Below are 15,158 nucleotides of genomic sequence, written 5' to 3'. Positions count from 1 at the left end.
CGGGCAAAGGGAATGTTCCCCTTTGATCTGCCAAATTTAAGTAAGTATTATTAAAATTGTAAGCATTAGTACTTGTATTTTTAAAAGAATCTTCACATTTTATAAATGATAAAAGAGCTTAGGGGACTTAAACAAACGTCAAGGATCGGAGGGACCCACAGGCGGACCTGGGCAGGGAAACCCGCGATTCCCGCTCTGCGAGGAAACCGAGTGGGAGAGTCCCAGGCTCCGCCCCTTCCAGGCTTCAGCCGCGAGCCCCGCGCGGAGAGATGGAAGAGGCGGAGCGGGTGCCGGTCCCGCCTCCACCGTTTCAGTTTCCGCAAAGGGCCGCAGCAGTGGTATATAAACGGCCGCAGCCAGGATGTCGGCACTAGTGTGACTGTCACTCACTGTAGGTCTTGTCTGGTCGCGGCAAGGGCGGGAAGGGGCTGGGCAAGGGCGGCGCCAAGCGCCACCGCAAGGTGCTGCGCGACAACATCCAGGGCATCACCAAGCCCGCCATCCGGCGGCTGGCCCGGCGCGGCGGCGTCAAGCGCATCTCGGGCCTCATCTACGAGGAGACCCGCGGGGTGCTCAAGGTGTTCCTCAGAAGAAGAGCTGTTTTCGCAGGACGAAGGTAACGCCGCTACCTGGTCCTTCCTTCCCGTGGGCTCTAGTTCGCGCGCACTTCGTCCCCTGGCAGGTTCTGGAAACTTGTAGTTGGCAGCCGGCTAGGGTGGCTTTCAGACCAGGCCATGCTCACCCTGCTGCTTCTCTTCGATATCTGCTTTCTCTACCTGAAAACGTGCCCTTGCTTCTCTTGGACAGCATTAGGCTGTTTTAATGGAGCCCATGACATATTACCAACTTTTTCCATTAAGTTTTAATATTCCTCTCCTGGTGCCTTACTATCTATGTACACACTGTGTCTCAGTTTGATCCAGAGCCCTGTCAGTTCCTACCTTTTTCTTATGTTAAATCTCCCAAGTAATCTGGAGTACCTCCATGTTTCATTAACCATTCAGGGTTATCTGACTTCTGCACCACTCACTAAAAATACCCTTGCTGTGGTTACCAGTGACCTAATAACATCTTTGCTAAATCTGACACTGTTCATCTCTCCTCCCTTCTCTTCACAGGGTTTTGTGGTACCTTTCTTCCTGATTCATCCTATGTGAGTATGATTCTTCTCAGTTTGCTTTTGGGGTTCCTGCTTGTGATTCTAACCAATTTACAAACTTGCATTCTCTGCACATCAGCCTATAGATCCTCCTTGAGCCATCTCTTCCATAAATGGTGAGACATCCACACACCCAGGAAAGACCTGAGCATCAGCTGAAAGATAGAATAGACCACCCCAACATACACCAGTTTGGCATAAGGATTATTCTGAGCTAAAGGCACTTGAAAAACGGTTACAAGAATGGGGCTCTGACTTTCCCATTTCTCTCTGAAAGCACATAATGATCCCATGTGAAAGGTGTCATCTCTATATCCAGAAGAGAAGAATTTATCACCAGAAACAGGGAGTTGCACTAAGAGAAATCTGTACAGACAGGCCTTGTTAAAATAAGCCTGCATCTCCTTTCCTCCCTATTTTTGTTGCTATTTCAGGATTACTACACTTTGTTCAACCTACTATGTAAACCCTTAGGCCTAACCACTTTTTGGGTCTTCATTTATGAACACATAAAAATATTAAATAACATGTGTATGCTTTTCTCTAGTTAATCTGTTGTTTTTTTTTGTTTTAATTTATGATAGTCACACAGAGAGAGAGAGAGAGAGGCAGAGACAGAAGCAGGCTCCATGCACCGGGAGCCCGACGCGGGATTCGATCCTGGGTCTGTAGGATCGCACCCTGGGCCAAAGGCAGGCACCAAACCGCTGCGCCACCCGGGGATCCCCTAGTTAATCTGTTTTATGTCAATTTAATTCTCAGGTTCAACCAGACACCCTGGAAGGGTAGAGGGAAGTTCTGTCTCTTGTACATAGCCTTCCAGTCCGATTCTCAATGCCCTTCTGTGCCCACAGATTCATGTCCGATCTTTCCCTGCATGCTTCATCACCCCACTTCCCCTATAATCCCTCCACCTCACTGCGGTCAGAGACTGAGTGATGTGCACATTTCACTATCTTTTAGGCAAAACAACAAAAATCAAAAGCCTTCACTGGTTCTCCTAACATCTACAGAATAAAATCCAATTCTTGTGTTTTTTCTGGCACTTGCTCACCTGCACAATCTCCTCTTCCAGCCTCTGTCCCCATCCAACGCTGACTCCTCTAGCTGAATATACTCAACAACTTGTCATATGTGGAATTTTGTTTTCCTCAACAGTGTCCTTTATATACACCATTTCTTCTTCCACAAATAACTTGCAACTCCTTTGGAGATTCTACAAAAATCTTTTTCCTCCACTGCTCTGAGGTTCTCTGGCTGGGCCCTGCAAATTACACTGAGAAAAGACAGCCTAAAGCGGAAGTTAGAGTTTGGGATCTATGTATCTCACTTCTTAGGGAACAGGGAGTGAAGGGCTCTCATGGAAAAGCAAATGACTTTTTGGAAAGATAAATGGACCCTAAAAGAGTAGATGGCAGATATGATAGCTGATGACAGTCTGTCTGGAAGTGGTACCAGCTTCTCATTTCCAACAGGAGACTGACTAGTCTTGCTCCTGAGGAGGGGATGTATGACACTGAGTTATTTTTGAGGATCCGCATTTAGGCAAAGAAAGATTTCAGGAACTCAAATGCCTTCAGTACAAAATTAATTCTTATGCTTTGTATAAGTGCTTATATAGGGTGGCATATTTTGGGGTGGGCATATCCTGATCCCCTTCATTCCATTAAGAGTTTCCTTCAGGAGAACTTCACCTGATTCTCCCAGGAAAAATCAGTGCCTAGGACTTCCTAACATTCCAAAAAATGTACTCCACACATTGCCTAACACAACTTCGGAGTTCCCTATACGACTTCCGAGCTACTACACACTTAAACAGCTCCCTAGATGCCTTAAAGACTTGGACAATATCTTCATTTTGATATTCTCAGGACCCAGGTAATTACCAGCACATGTTATTCCCTTAGTAAATATTTGTGCAATGCCTAAATGATTCAATCAATGATTACACTATCAAAGGCCACAAGAAAACTTTTATATGAATTCTTCCCCTTTAATATTAACTGCTCCCCTAGAACTTTTTCCTCTCTTAACATTTTCCTTTAGACAGATGTCAGGCTTGTAGCTACAAAGCCCTATTGCAGACTTTTAAGATACAGACTGTAAACCCTTAATTTGTAATAAATTGTTTAATGGTTCCCAACCTGCATTTGTAAAATAAATATGTCTCCTGTTTCTTGTTGTTACAGATCTTTATTTTAATGTCCACCTTTCAAAGAGGATAATTTTACCCAAAATTTTCTCACAAAAATGCCACTTTTATAGGCTCATATGTAATCAAAGTGAGCTAGATTTCTATCACTATTTAATGGAATAGCCATATGTTGCTATGGAATTCCTAAGCTTTATTTTGCTGGCATGAGTTCTAAGAGAAAGAAAATAAAAGAGGGATTAGCAGGATTTGGTAGGTCCATATTTGCTTTAAGTGTGATTCAAAAACCTATTTATTGGGGTGCCTGCGTGGCTCAGCTGGATGGGCATCCGACTCGATCTCAGGGTCATGGTTTCAAGGCTCCATGTTGGGTGTGAAGCATACTTAAAAGAAAAGAGCAAAAAACTGTTTCTTTAGTTCTCTAACTTGAGTTGATCTTTTCTATAATGTAAACTTTCCATAAATAATAGTGAAAGGGAATAGAAGGGAAGGGAGAAGAAATGGGTAGGAAATATCAGAAAGGGAGACAGAACATGAAGACTCCTAACTCTGGGAAACGAACTAGGGGTGGTGGAAGGGGAGGAGGGAGGGAGTGGGGGGTGAATGGGTGACAGGCACTGAGGGGGGCACTTGACGGGATGAGCACTGGGTGTTATTCTGTATATTGGCAAATTGAACACCAATAAAAAATAAATTTATTATTTAAAAAAAAGAAAAAATATAATGTAAACTTTCCTAGAAATGTATGTTATTATGTTTTTAGCATATTCACATATACAGTATGAAAAACAGTTATTGCAACATATCTTTTATGAAAATATTTAATCATCCAAATTAATTTACTCTGAAAATGGTATGTTTATTCAGAGTTATTGACTGCACTTTTTTTCTTAAAATTTTCTTTCTTTTTTTTTTTTTTTTTTTTTTTTTGAGATTTTATTTGTTTATTCATGAGAGACACAGAGAGGCAGAGACCCGGGCAGAGGGAGAAGCAGGCTTCCTGCAAAAGGCCTGATGTGGGACTTGATCCCAGGACCCTGGGATCACAACCTAAGCCAAAGGCAGACACTCAACCACTGAGCCACTCAGGTGTCCCTTGACTGCACTTCTGAATCCAAGATTAAAATTTGGATTTACCTATATCTGATGTGGGAACCAAAGACAAAAGAAAAATAAAATTTCCTTACTACTTATCACCCACTGACAAAGCCCTTAAAACAGGCAGGCAGAGTGACATTCCTCTAGAAATTGCCTCAATGTTAATACTTTGCTAAGGGCAAAGGGCAATCATAGCTTAAAAGTATCCTAACCTCCAGGATCCTGTAAGTCTACTTTAACATTAAAAAATCCTTTTGAAACTTTCCTTTATCTCTAGCCCCACCCTCCCCATCCCACCCCCACCCCCGCCCCCGCCCCTGCCAAGATACTTGTTGGCAATCACCCTCCAAGCATATGACCTGCCGATATACATCTGAAGAGTCTCATGACTGATTTTTTTTTTTTTTTTTTTTTTTTTCATGACTGAGTTTTTACCAAACAGTAATAAATGACCTTTTCCCAACAATAGTTAATCCACTCAGGATCCTGGAAACCTTGCTTCCAAAATACCTGAAAGGCTTACTCTATCTCTAACCTCCTTCCAACTGGAAAGTATTTAATGGGCCCCTCCTTCCTCCAGGGCAGTTCTTCCTATCCCAGTGCTTTAATAAAACCACCTTTCTGCACCAAAGATATCTCAGGAATTCTTTCTTGGCCATCGGCTTTGAGCCCTAACATCTTTCCTACATTGTATCCATTGATGTGGATTTTATTAGAATAGAATAGAAATAGAAATAGAATGGAATGGAATGGAATGGAATGGAATGGATAGAAAATATCAAAGTACCATTTCATTTAATACATGAAAATATAACATCATTAAATTTTGGTTTCAAGCATATATGGTTTTGTTTTGTTTTGTTTTCTTCTGGGGAACTTGGAAGACAAAATGTTTGCAAACTACTGCAAACATTTATTTGCATAAACTACTGGTCCATTTCTTTCTTTTTTTTTTTAAGATTTTATTTATTTATTCATGAGAGACACAGAGAGAAGGGCAGAAACATAGGCAGAGGCAGAAGCAGGCTCCAAGCAGGGAGCCCGATGTGGGACTCCATCCTGTGATTCGATCCCGGGACTCCAGGATCACACCCTGAGCGAAAGGTGGAGGCTCAACCGCTGAGCCAACCCAGGCGCCCCATTTATTTCTTTCATACATTTGTGCAGTTCCCAGGCTAGAGCTTGGCCTCCCGTAACCGGGCACCCGACCTGCAACCGTCAGCCTCCCGCACAGCTGAAATGGATATATGTGACCAGGCGCCACTGATCAGGCTCACCTTCCAAAGACTTCTTTTCAGAATTGATGGACGGGACAGCAGAGACTATTTGGAGCTACCCTTCTGCTGGGACAGGAGCTATCAGAACATCCAGACTTTGGTAGTGGCACCAACCATGGCTTCCAGGTGGGTCAAGTACTGATGGCAGCTGTAATGGCAGTGCCAGGCTGACCGCATAGCTAGGTTTTGGGTTTTGTACCTGGAAGTGTCTTCAGGCCTGGTTCCACAGCCCTCCCCAGAACGTAGTCATCTATTCCTTTAAACATCACCTTTAACGTTTGATCAGTCAGAGTCAGCCTTTCTTGTCTGCGACTAAGAACGAACTCTCTCTCTCTCTCTCTCTCTCTCTCTCTCTCTCTCTCTATATATATATATATATATATATATATATATATAAAATATGTAACAAAACATAAACTCATATTCATATGTATATATATAAAGTGGTTTTAAATGCTTTCTGGTATATTTTAGATACTTAAAGCTGCTTCAGGACACCTGGGTGGCTCTGTCAATTGAGCATCTGCCTTTGGCTAAGATCATAATCTCAGAGTCCTGGAATCGAGTCCTATGTTGGGCTCCAGCTCAGCAGGGAATATGCTTCTCCCTCTGCCTCTGCCCCCAAATGAATAAATAAATAAATAATGTTGCTTCACAACAGTGATGTGTAAGGGAGATAAAATGAACAGGATAAAAACATACAAATTTTATTTTCCATGTACATGGAGTCTTCACAAGAAAACAAAAACCCAGAGAAGTGGCTAGGCCTACGTACTTACATACTTGGTTGAACAAAGGAAATTATGAAAAAAGTAATTAGAATGATATAGGGAGGCTGAAGGAAGATAAGAGTTATTTTAATAAAGTCCATTTTTACAGATTTCTCTCCATTTCATTTCCTGTCTCTGGTGAGAATGTTTTTTCCTCCTGGGACAGGGAGGGGCAACCTGTCACATGGGAATTTTAGCTCCTGCTTTCAGAAAGTAAAAGGAAGGTCAGAGCACCCTTCTTACATCTACTGTTTTTCAAATGCCTTTAGCTGAAAATACTCAATTTTCTTTTAAATTTATTTATTTGACTGAGAGAGAGAGAGAGAGCACAAGCAGGGGGAGTAGCAGAGGGAGAGAGAGAGGCAGGCTCCCTGCCAAACAGGGAGCCCAATGCGGGACTTGACTCCAGGACCCCGGGATCATGACCTGAGCCAAAGGTAAACACGTGACCAACTGAGCCACCCAGGTGCCCCAAAATACTCAATATTTTGATTATCAAGTCCAATTGACTTGATCTCTGATATCAAACCAGCATTTACTGAGGTGGCATGCTCTGAACCCCCACAAATGCAGAAAGGCTTGATTCCTTGTTGCGGCCACGGTGGACAGAATACCCAGCCCGGCCCCCCCTGCAAAGATGCCCACTTCCTAGTCCTCAGAGGCTGGGAACACATTACTTTCCCAAAAAGGACTTTGCAGATGCAATGAAGTAGAAGGTGTAGAGATGAGGTGATGATTCCAAATTGTGCAGTGAGCTCCATGCAATGCCTGAATCCTTATGAAAGGAGACATGAGAGTCAGAAAAGAAGTGACCATGGAAGTGGAGACTGCATCAGAGTGCTTGGCAAACACAGGAAAGACCATGAGTCAAAGAATGTGGGTGACCTCTAGAAGCTGAAAAAGGCAAGAAAAAAATTCTCTTCTAGACCTTCGTTGTTAATACCTTCGACCCATTTTGAACATCTGACCTCCAGAAGTGGAAAACCCTAATAAATTTCAGGGTGTTTTTCTTTTAAACAACTAAGTTTGTGTTAATTTGATAAAGCAGCCACAGGAAATTAATACAAAACTAATATATTGAGGTAACTTTTTTTATATATATATTTTATTTATTAGAGAGAGCAGAAGCAGGGGAGATGGAGAAGGAGTAGTGGACTCCAGGCTTGATTCCTGGACCCCAGGATCATGACCTGAGCCAAAGGCAGATACTTAACTGACTGCACCACCCAGGCACCCTCCAATTGAAGTAGCCTTAACCTTCTGTCATGCTAAAAAAAAAATAAAATAAAAAAAAAAAAAATAAATAAAAAACCTTCTGTCATGCTGTGAAAATCTGACTTCAGATTTTACCTGGGAACTTAACCTACACTTGACATAATAAACTCTAGTTCCCAGAGTAAAAGGCATAATTCTTTTATTTCTAAGATGTGCAGTTTGGATTCTTAATAAAACCAATACTTAATCTCCTATGTGACAAGCAATGAGGTGGACTGTGCTCCCAGATAGTAAAGATCATCAAGACATCATGGTGGGACTATATATTATATTGATAAAAGTCCAGACAAAAAACCACCGGAATATAATAGAGAACCCAGGAACTCTCACACCTGGGAGCACTCAGTATGGGGTAGAGAAGGCATAACACACCTGCAGGGGAAATGTGATGCCTTCTATAAATGATGCTTGGAAAGCTGGATATCCACATAGAAAAATTAATGAATTAAAATTTCACCCCAAGATGACTAAAGAATGAAACATGAAAGGCAAAACATAAACTTCTAAAAAATAGCATAAGTATCATTGTGATCTTGGATTAGAGAAGAAAATTTGTAAAATAAGACAGGAAAAAGGAAAAAATAAAATAAAAGATGAATAAATGTGACGGTATTAAAAACAAAGAATGCAGTTTGTATGGGCAACCATATAAAGAGCAAAAATATGTCACAAAACTGAAAAAGATATAAAACTGACAAAATGCTAGGATCTAGAATATATATCAATACCTATTTAAATTAATAACAAAAAGGGGGAAATTATATAGAAATTGGACAAAAGACTAGCTCAGGAACTTCACAAATGAGAAAAGCCAAATGACTGACTAATATGCCAAAAATACATAGAACAGGGGTGCCTGGGCGGCTCAGGTGGTCAAGTGTCTGACATCTGATTACAGCTCAGATCTTGATCTCAGGGTCCTAAGATTGAGCCCCACATTTCGCTCCATGCTCATCAGGGAGTCTGCTTGAGATTCTCTCCCTTTGCCCCTACCCCGCTCCCATGCACAAGCTCTCTATTTCTCTCAAAAAAACAAACAAACAAAAAAGCAGAACAGAAGAGAAAATCACAACATAGATCATCCCTGTGTGACTGCACCGTTTTCCAAATGAGGGATCCATTCTATCACCCTGCTATGAGGGCAGCCTAACCAGAATCACATGGGGTCAGGGAGTGGCTCATCCCCAAACTGTTGGTAGGACACATGTGCTATTAAGAGAAAAAGGTAAAGCAGGGATAAATGGATAACTATTGAAAATAAAGCAGAATGCTAGAGAAGAAAGACCATGGACTTTTGTTCCTATAGGCCCTAGATTCAGTTGACTTAACTTCTCAGCCCCACTTTCCCATCTCTAGATTGGGGCATAGGCTCTGGCCAGGCTGTTTTGAAGATACAATGAAATCAGATAGACAGAACAAATATTATACTCCAAGCATAAATGAATCAGGTCATTGCTCAAAGGACTTACAGGCCGCAGTTGGCATAAATTCAAAATGCCATGTCACAGTCAGAAAGTTATATGTAAACAATTAAGAACCAACAATAGTCATTTCTGTAAAATCCTTAGCTTGTTATTAGGTAAATTGCTTCAGATAGTAAGGCTTTCGTAGGGGTGGAATCGTTGGTCACAGTAACTCACACTTTTCTTATAAAGTTCATAATGTGTACCCAGAGTGTTTAATTGGGTCCTCACAACAATTTTGGGAGGTAGGTATGGTGATTTATCCTGTTTCTACAGGGGTTCAGACATGAATTGACTTGTAAAAATTCACTCATGTTAAATGTCCTTCGTGGCTCAGATTGCTCCTGAACCTCAGGAACAGACCCAAGATGCCACTCTAAAGAGGAAGTATTAATCTAAAATGTGGCTGATATAAAAGAATACACAGAATGGAATGCCCGGGTGGCTCAGTGGTTGAGCATCTGCTTTTGGCTCAGGTCGTGATCCTAGGGTCCTGGAATTGAGTCCAGCATCAGGGTCCCCGCAGGGAGCCTGCTTCTCCCTCTTCCTTCGTCTCTGCCTCTTGTGTGTCCGTCATGAATAAATAAATAAAATCTTAAAAAAAAAAAAAAAAAAAGATACAGAATGAATTAGTGCATCATTCTTGTCCCAACAGTGGGAGGACCAGACCAAGTTTACTGGAAGACTGATACAGCTTATTTTAAAAGGAGACAAAAGAACTTGCCAACGGGTGTGCAGCATTGTTGAGGGGGAAAGGGTGCAGTGGGTGGTAAGGCTTAGTTGGCCCTCCAAGTATAGTAATCCTAGAGTGAAAGTCAGTTTTTCTCTCCACTTCCCCCCACCTTTCCACCTTCATGTAAGACCTACTCCACTCTTGCCACGCCTCCACATTGCTCTGCACTCTGATCCACTCTGACATCTGCTAAACTACAGAGGTGGCTTCTCCACAGGGAATCTTTTGACACATGAAACCTATACCAGATGTTCCTTCTCTGTGTGAATAAAACCAGAATCCTTGTCAGCATCTGCAAGATCCCTGACCACCTTTCCTACTTTGTTCCTAGTAGGTTCTCAGTTGGCTTGGTCACCTCCTTTGGCTATTTTCCCCAACCATACTGGCTGCGCTGTCGTTCCCAGAACACACAAAGCTTGTCTCGCGTTGAGACTTTCCTCTTTGCAGATCCCCTAGCCTGGAACACCCTCAGCCAAGCTCCCTCTTGAACTCCAGATCTTTTAAGTACGATGCAATCCCTCCAAGAAGACTTCCCTGGCTGTCCCATCTAAAGTGATAGGCCATTTGCTATGAAATCACCCAGTTTCTTTCTTTTACAACACTGCTCACCATCTGAAATTACCTTCTCTATGCACTTGGGCATTGTCTGCCTCCTCTCACAAGTACCTAGCATAGTACCTGTCACACTGTGGGTGCTCAGGACATCTGGTGTGTGCTGAATATAAGTAGAGGTAATATCCCAAGAGGAAACCTCAGTCCTTTTCCTCTTAATGCCTCCTACCTGCAATGTTGTGATCACATATAATCAAGTACCTCACCAAGAATATCAGCATCGCATACATAGCAGTGGGGAGGAAAACCATCAGCTTTGGAGAAACACACGTTTTAAATCCTTACTATTAGTTTGATTCAACCACAATCTGTAAACAAACAGTTATCAGCTAAGCAGACATTTAGTAAAAAGACCACAGGCTTCTCTCAGAAAACCTCACGAGGTAACCTTAGACAAGTCACTGAATCTCTCTCAACAGCTCTTGTAAATTCTGAAGTCCTCTGCTCTTCAAGGCCACAACCCTAGATGTAACAGCCATTTTAGTTTTATATATTAGCTTTCTTCTTTACAAATTAATTGGAGTGCGGTTTGAATTGAGCCCATTCCCCCAAGGGCCTAAGCACTTGTTGAGAAACTAAAACAAAATCAATGATGAGGCTGAGAAGCCTAATAATCATTTGGGGCTATGACACAGGTAAGTTCTGTGTCAGAAAGACCTATGTGCATGCCATGGCAAATGTTATTTACCAAACACTTGCTCTTCCCATCTTCCTGTAAATTATCTTCCTCCCTGTTGGATCCCCACCCCCTTGCCCCCTTCTTAGCTCAGGATGATAGAAACCTCAATTACGTGACTGTTGAGGAATCTACTTTTTATGGGGCCCTCGTATGTATGATATTTGCTGTTCCTCTGTTATTCTGTCTTATGTAAGTTCAAATATTTGACCAGCCAAAAAACTAAGAGAAGGGAAAAATCTGCTCTGTGAAGCCCGTAACACAAGCAACCAACCCACTTCGGTCTATAGTGAGGAGCTACAGAAATCTTGGAGGAGAGGATTATGGCTCCTGGGGCTGGAAAAGCCAGGTAGCCATTCCATTGAATGATGTGAGTGCTGCCAAGTTCGCAAAGAATAGGTGGAAAGGCAGAGAACAGAGGGTCCCATGGGTGCTGCCTGTCCTGGAGAGCTAAAGTAACCCTGTGCTTGTCTTCAGAGTGGCCACATGCTCCCAACCACAGTGGGAGCTAAAAGAACCCTATTATGATTCAAAATTCTCCTTTCCTCTCTTCTCTTGGAGAATTGAAGATGCTTTGGGTTTTAGAAGCAAAATATAAGAGAAAAATTCATTCAAAATGTATTGATGATCATCATCTATCCCTCACATGGGTTAAACTAAGATTTAGAGATAAAAATTCAACTCTCAAACACTGTGTAATACTCCACACCACTTCTTGGAGTGTGAACACTCCAAGTGTTAACACTTTCCAAGATCTCAAACCAGAAAAGAGAGAAGCCAAGATTCAACCATGTCTCTTTGACTTCAAGACCCTCACAACAACCCTGTGGGGAAGGTATCATCACCATTTTACAGATGAGGTCAGTGAGGCACAGAAAGGTTGTGACTTATCACACAACTAGTAAGTGTTGGAACCACAATACTAAGCCAGTCACTCTACCTCTCGTCCGCTGTTTAAACCCTGTCATGCGGGGATCCCCGGGTGGTGCAGCGGTTTGGCGCCTGCCTTTGGCCCAGGGCGCGATCCTGGAGACCCGGGATCGAATCCCACATCGGGCTCCTGGTGCATGGAGCCTGCTTCTCCCTCTGCCTATGTCACTCTGCCTCTCTGTGTGACTATCATAAGTAAATAATAAATAAATAAACCCTGCCATGCAAGGGCCCAAAATATTCTGGTGCCTAAGGGAAAGTTGATTGAAAAGCTTGGCTATGATTGAAAAAAAAAAAAAGTAACAATGGGAAAATATATATCCTAGAAAGGACTTTATGTCTAAGAAATGGAGCAAAGATTTATAGATATCTGTTTGGAGGTAGCAAAGTACCAAAATCATGCAGTGACCTTGTTATAAGCTGAGCAGCCCTGCTAAAACCTTACCCAAAAATCTGGTATATACTTGTCCAAAATATCATGTTCATATTAAAACACATGCACAGGGGCATCTGGGGAGCTCAGTCGGTTAAGTATCTAACTTTGGCTCGGGTCATGATCCCGGGGTCCTGGAATCAAGCCCAGTGTAGGGCTCTACACTCAGCTGGGAGTCTGCTTCTCCTTTCCCTCTACTCCTCTCCCCACTTGTTCACACACTCTTTGTCTTACAAATAAATAAAATCTTTTAAAAAAACACATGTACAAACTGGAGGAAGTTACGAAAAATAGCTCACAATGGGAAGGTAAAGGCAGAAGCAAAAAACCAAGTTCTATAATTCACATAGAAGAATCTAAAAATAACCATTTATCTGTGGTAAACTTTTAAAAAATCTTTTAAAATTTCTAAATGCAACCTTGAATTAACATCTATTTTTTTTAGTTGTGTTCTGTTTCTGTTTCATTTTTTGTTTGTTTTTAAGTTTAAAACACATGAATTATTTTGTCAGGTTTCAATTTTTCCCATGGAAAACGAAATGCCAATCAATTATACATCATTCTGAACTCAAAATTCATGTATTTAGAGAGTAAATATTTAATTCTATGAAATGGGGTATATAGAGTAAGTTTTTTATAATAGTTTATAAAGTCCTATGTGGTCCATGAATGTTTTGAACTGTGACATCATCCCTACAAGCTACTTCCAGTCACAAGACAAAGACTTTTAAATCTTTCAAAAGATTCATCTGTCATAAGAACAGATAACTTTCTAGATCTTTCACTTTATAAAACATGGAGATGGCCTACTTCAAACATAACTGTACTGGGTATCTTCCAGTTGGCCTCCAGACTTAGCTCTACCTTCTCCCCCTGACCCTTAACCATGTAGGGCTCCCCTGTGTGGATCTCATCAACATGTTACCTGGACCCCCACCTCTGGTTGGGTTCAGCCAGTGAAACCACCTGTAGGAGTTGGGAGGAAAGGAGAGATGGGTTTTGTGAGTATTTATTCCCATTCCAGGGGTCCCCACAGACTTCCCCTCTCAACACCTCAGCACTGGTAGGGATCCCTCCCCGTGCAGCTCTCTTAACTGCTTTCCTCGCCCCATTAAGCTTGTAGGGGATAAGATGCCCCACTTACCAGGACTGGGGTGAGTTACAATTTCTTGGGGTTTCTGTTCCCTGCACTCAGTTTGCAAATAGCTTCTTTAGGAAAATCTCTTCCTATAGCCCAATGTGAGGGGGCTCTCTGTTGCCTGTTTTGACCTTAACTGAACAGTGACATTAACCAAAACTGGTGACTACACAGCACAAAGTGGATGATCACAATATTCGAAAAAGATGATGCAAGCAGGCTGATTCCCAGTTCTTCAGTTGACAGGAGGGACCATCCTCACTCAGGCAACTGCTGGCCCTCCTTCAGAAATTCTTCCCCGAGCTCCATGGCATTTAATACTCACTGTCCCCTGAATCTTCACTCTGGTGGTTGTCCTACTCTTTGCTAGCATGGCCCAAAGCAACCCATTCCATGTCCTTCACCTCTGGCCAACTTCGGCACAAAGGGAATAATACACATACCTCTGACACACAACCTGGGATCGATTGTCCTGCGGCTTCTGTCCCCTCTCTGCACGAAGACAGATCTTTACACTCAACCTGTTCAGAGCATCTCTCTCATAATGACACAGATCACTTTCAACACATTTTGTCACCTGTTTTATTTTTCCCCAATTTGTATTATAAAATATTCAAACGAAGAAAAAAGATAAAAGATATGTTGGTCAATTATCTTTATAACCATCACCTAAATTCAGTAACTGAGCACAATTCACCACTTTTGTGGATATGTCTAGGTGCATGCACAGTTTTTGCTGAGCCTTTTAAAAGTAGATTGCAGGGATCCCTGGGTGGCTCAGTAGTTTAGCGCCTGCCTTTGGCCCAGGATGTGATACTGGAGTCCCAGGATCGAGTCTTGCATCAGGCTCCCTGCATGGAACCTGTTTCCCTCTGCCTGTCTCTGCCTCTCCCTCTCTCTCTCTCTCTCTCTCATAAATAAATGAAATCTTTAAAATAAAAAAATAAAAATAGATTGCAGACATCATGAGGCCTCTACCCTCAAATATTTCAGTATCTAACTCCTATGAATAAGAGAATTCTCCACATAATCTGAACATTATCAAACCTAAAAAAAATTAATTCATAAAATGACCTAATAGTCTGAAATCTTCCCCACTTGTCTCCAAAATGGCCTGTATAGCTTTATCTATAGAACTAGGATCCAATCAACACACCTTGTTCAGTGCTATATTACTTGAGTCTCTCTTAATCTTGAACAGTCCTCCACCTTTTGGGAGAAACCAAACCAATTGTGTTATATAACGTCCTACATTCTGATTTGATGTTTTTCCCTTGTCATGGTGTTAAACTGGGTCCTTTATCCCTGTACTGTGTGCAAATGGCAGCTTGAGACATGATTAGATTCTTAACACATTTGTCAAAGGTGATGTTCTGTATAATACACAAGGGAAGGCACACAGGTGGTGGATTACTTTTAGTGGTGCTAAGTACGAACACTTA

At 41.9% G+C, this 15,158-nt stretch overlaps 1 protein-coding gene across 1 annotated transcript; it reads left to right on the top strand.

Annotated features, from left to right (window-relative positions):
* The first annotated feature begins 269 nt into the window (after positions 1-269).
* Positions 270-6,011, top strand: LOC121499896 (histone H4-like protein type G). The gene is made up of 3 exons (XM_041771140.1): positions 270-338; positions 396-616; positions 5,577-6,011. The coding sequence occupies exons 1-3, from the start codon at positions 270-272 to the stop codon at positions 5,674-5,676; spliced, it is 390 nt and encodes a 129-aa protein (XP_041627074.1). The 3' UTR covers positions 5,677-6,011.
* The last annotated feature ends 9,147 nt before the right edge of the window (positions 6,012-15,158 follow it).

This window comes from Vulpes lagopus, chromosome 10, assembly GCF_018345385.1.
Source record: "Vulpes lagopus strain Blue_001 chromosome 10, ASM1834538v1, whole genome shotgun sequence".
NCBI lineage: Eukaryota > Metazoa > Chordata > Mammalia > Carnivora > Canidae > Vulpes > Vulpes lagopus.
The sequence above is the reverse complement of the archived record's forward strand: the minus strand, read 5'-3'. Positions and strand labels throughout refer to the sequence as shown.

Bases quoted from the DNA above. Each gene is read 5' to 3' on its own strand.
- LOC121499896 (XM_041771140.1), top strand. From the start codon at position 270: ATGGAAGAGGCGGAGCGGGTGCCGGTCCCGCCTCCACCGTTTCAGTTT. The intron at 339-395 runs GTATATAAACGG...CACTCACTGTAG, and splicing joins CGCAAAGGGCCGCAGCAGTG to GTCTTGTCTGGTCGCGGCAA. The intron at 617-5,576 runs GTAACGCCGCTA...ACATTTGTGCAG, and splicing joins GCTGTTTTCGCAGGACGAAG to TTCCCAGGCTAGAGCTTGGC.